This window comes from Apaloderma vittatum, unplaced genomic scaffold, assembly GCF_000703405.1.
Source record: "Apaloderma vittatum isolate BGI_N311 unplaced genomic scaffold, ASM70340v1 scaffold28125, whole genome shotgun sequence".
Taxonomy (NCBI): domain Eukaryota; kingdom Metazoa; phylum Chordata; class Aves; order Trogoniformes; family Trogonidae; genus Apaloderma; species Apaloderma vittatum.
This window is the reverse complement of record NW_009716926.1, coordinates 1-2,124: the sequence shown is the minus strand read 5'-3', so window position 1 is coordinate 2,124 and position 2,124 is coordinate 1. Positions and strand designations below refer to the sequence as shown.

General features: G+C 57.5%; 1 protein-coding gene across 2 annotated transcripts; it reads left to right on the top strand.

Annotated features, from left to right (window-relative positions):
• The first annotated feature begins 173 nt into the window (after positions 1-173).
• POLR2H (polymerase (RNA) II (DNA directed) polypeptide H) lies at positions 174-1,539 on the top strand. 2 transcript variants are annotated; one of them, XM_009869731.1, is made up of 4 exons: positions 174-249; positions 969-1,062; positions 1,212-1,295; positions 1,422-1,539. In XM_009869731.1, the coding sequence occupies exons 1-4, from the start codon at positions 201-203 to the stop codon at positions 1,537-1,539; spliced, it is 345 nt and encodes a 114-aa protein (XP_009868033.1). In that variant the 5' UTR covers positions 174-200. The 2 variants fall into 2 exon arrangements, with proteins under 2 accessions (XP_009868033.1, XP_009868035.1); XM_009869733.1 differs by lacking the exon at positions 1,212-1,295.
• The last annotated feature ends 585 nt before the right edge of the window (positions 1,540-2,124 follow it).

The window sequence follows — 2,124 nt, the reverse complement described above, 5'->3', positions numbered from 1 at the left end:
TCGGGCTGCTCCTGGGGCCTGGCATCCATCCCCCAGCCCCGTGCACCCCTTCCCTCCACATAGCTCGGGTGCCAGCCTGGGGTGGGCACAAGATCTGCCTGGGCCAGGGACCCTGCTCCTGGGGGTCATCTCTGTGCTTGTGCCTGACTCTGCTGCTCTCCCCAGTGTCCCGTTTGCACTGTGAGAGTGAGTCCTTCAAGATGGACCTTATCCTGGATGTGAACATCCAGATCTACCCCGTGGACCTCGGTAAGCTATTGGACTCTTCGTCCAGCGTGTGCTAGGCCTGAGCCAGTGTCAGCTTGGGTCCATGAGGTTAGAGAGACACATGCTTGTGCTCAGAGGAGAGAGACTGAATTTTCCGTGAGCAAGGAATAAGGTGTCTCAGGCTTCCTTAGGCTCCTGTGCTGTCCCCAGGTCACAGGAGTTTCTGGGGCTGAGCTGTATTCTGGTTCACCTCACTGTGTTTGTTTGGAGTTGTGTCTGACCCAATCCCCAGAGATGCTGTCTGGTGAAACTGCCTCAGTTGATGTCAGCCAGGCTTTAAGGGAGACCTTTTAAAATGACCTTCTGTTACTAAATATACTAAATGGGCAGAAAAGAGAGCCTCGCCATCAGCGAATTGCAGAAGGACTGGAACTGGTGCTGCAGGGTCTCGTGTACCTGCTCAGCATTCAGTCAAGCTTTCTGGGGCTATCTGAAAATATCTTGCTGCATCCTATGAAAACAGCAGCAGTGGTGACCTGGTGGCTCTGGTCTCCTCTGTGGTGGTGAACGGTGTCTGTGGAGAACAAGGAGACAAAGGGTCAAGTGTGATCTTTTCCTTATTGCCCACAATCCTGTTGGAGGGCTGAAGGCAGGGATGAGGTTTGTGCTAAACCCAGCAGGGCAGCCCCTTGTCGCCACCCTGAGATCTGCTGTGGCTGCTGCTACCCTGGCTGTGCTCACCACTTCTCCTGCCCTCCCAGGGGACAAATTCCGCTTGGTCATCGCCAGCACCTTGTACGAAGACGGCACACTGGATGACGGCGAGTATAACCCCACGGACGACAGGCCATCCAGGTACAGGGGTTTAGCCAAGACCGATGTGTGGGTGGATGAGGGAAAAGGTGAAGTGCTGAAGGGCTGTGAGGTACCTTCTCCCAAAGGACGTTCAGCTAGGGGAGCAGCCGGGTTTGATTCTTCTCTGAACTTCCGCCGTCCCATCGCAGGGCAGACCAGTTCGAGTATGTGATGTACGGCAAGGTGTACAGGATCGAAGGGGATGAGACCTCCACGGAGGCAGCCACGCGCCTGTGAGTGCCTGTTGGCAGGAGGGGGGACACACGGTGCCCTGGCGTGGTGTGGGGGAGGCACCGGGATCTCAGCCTGGGTCTCCTGTGGGTTTCCTCGCTCTCACTGCTCCTCTCCTCCCACCCCAGCTCTGCCTACGTGTCCTACGGGGGGCTGCTCATGCGACTGCAGGGAGATGCAAACAACCTGCATGGGTTTGAAGTGGACTCTCGAGTTTACTTGCTGATGAAGAAGCTGGCCTTCTAGGAGACCTTCTGTCTCCATGGGCTGCCCCAGAGACGTTCTGCTGGGAAGCAGACAGGAGCCCTGTGATCCCAAACCCTGCACCAGCACCCGTGCTGCCCGGCCTCTGCAGAACTGGGGGAAGAAGACACAGTCCCCCTCCCAGCCTCCTCTGACACTCATTGGGATCCTCAGCTCTCTCCTGCGTGGAGCGAGATGCCTGATGGCAGAGTGGAGACCGTGCTGGGTGCTCTGTGATCCTGCCTGCTGGATGTCTCCTCACCTCTGTCTTCCTGTGCTCCAGAAACAATCTCAGACCTGGCTCACGCCAGGGGCAGATGGATGGGGAAGGCCGCCTGCCTGTCTCGGCCTGAGGACCACTTCCTAGGGTGCCATCCTGAGGCAGGCCAGGCTTCTTTTTTATTAAACTGAGATGTTTTTTCTAGCTCTGGCTCTGCTGGCTGAGAGACAAGGCTGGCAGGGAGCAGGTACGCCTGCGTGGGGAAAAAAGGGGGCCCACACTGCTTTCCCAAAGAATGGGCAGTCCGAACCTGCCCCTGAGCTCTCCTCTGCCTCCCTGCCGCGCTCAGTGAGTGCTGGGGCCGAGGA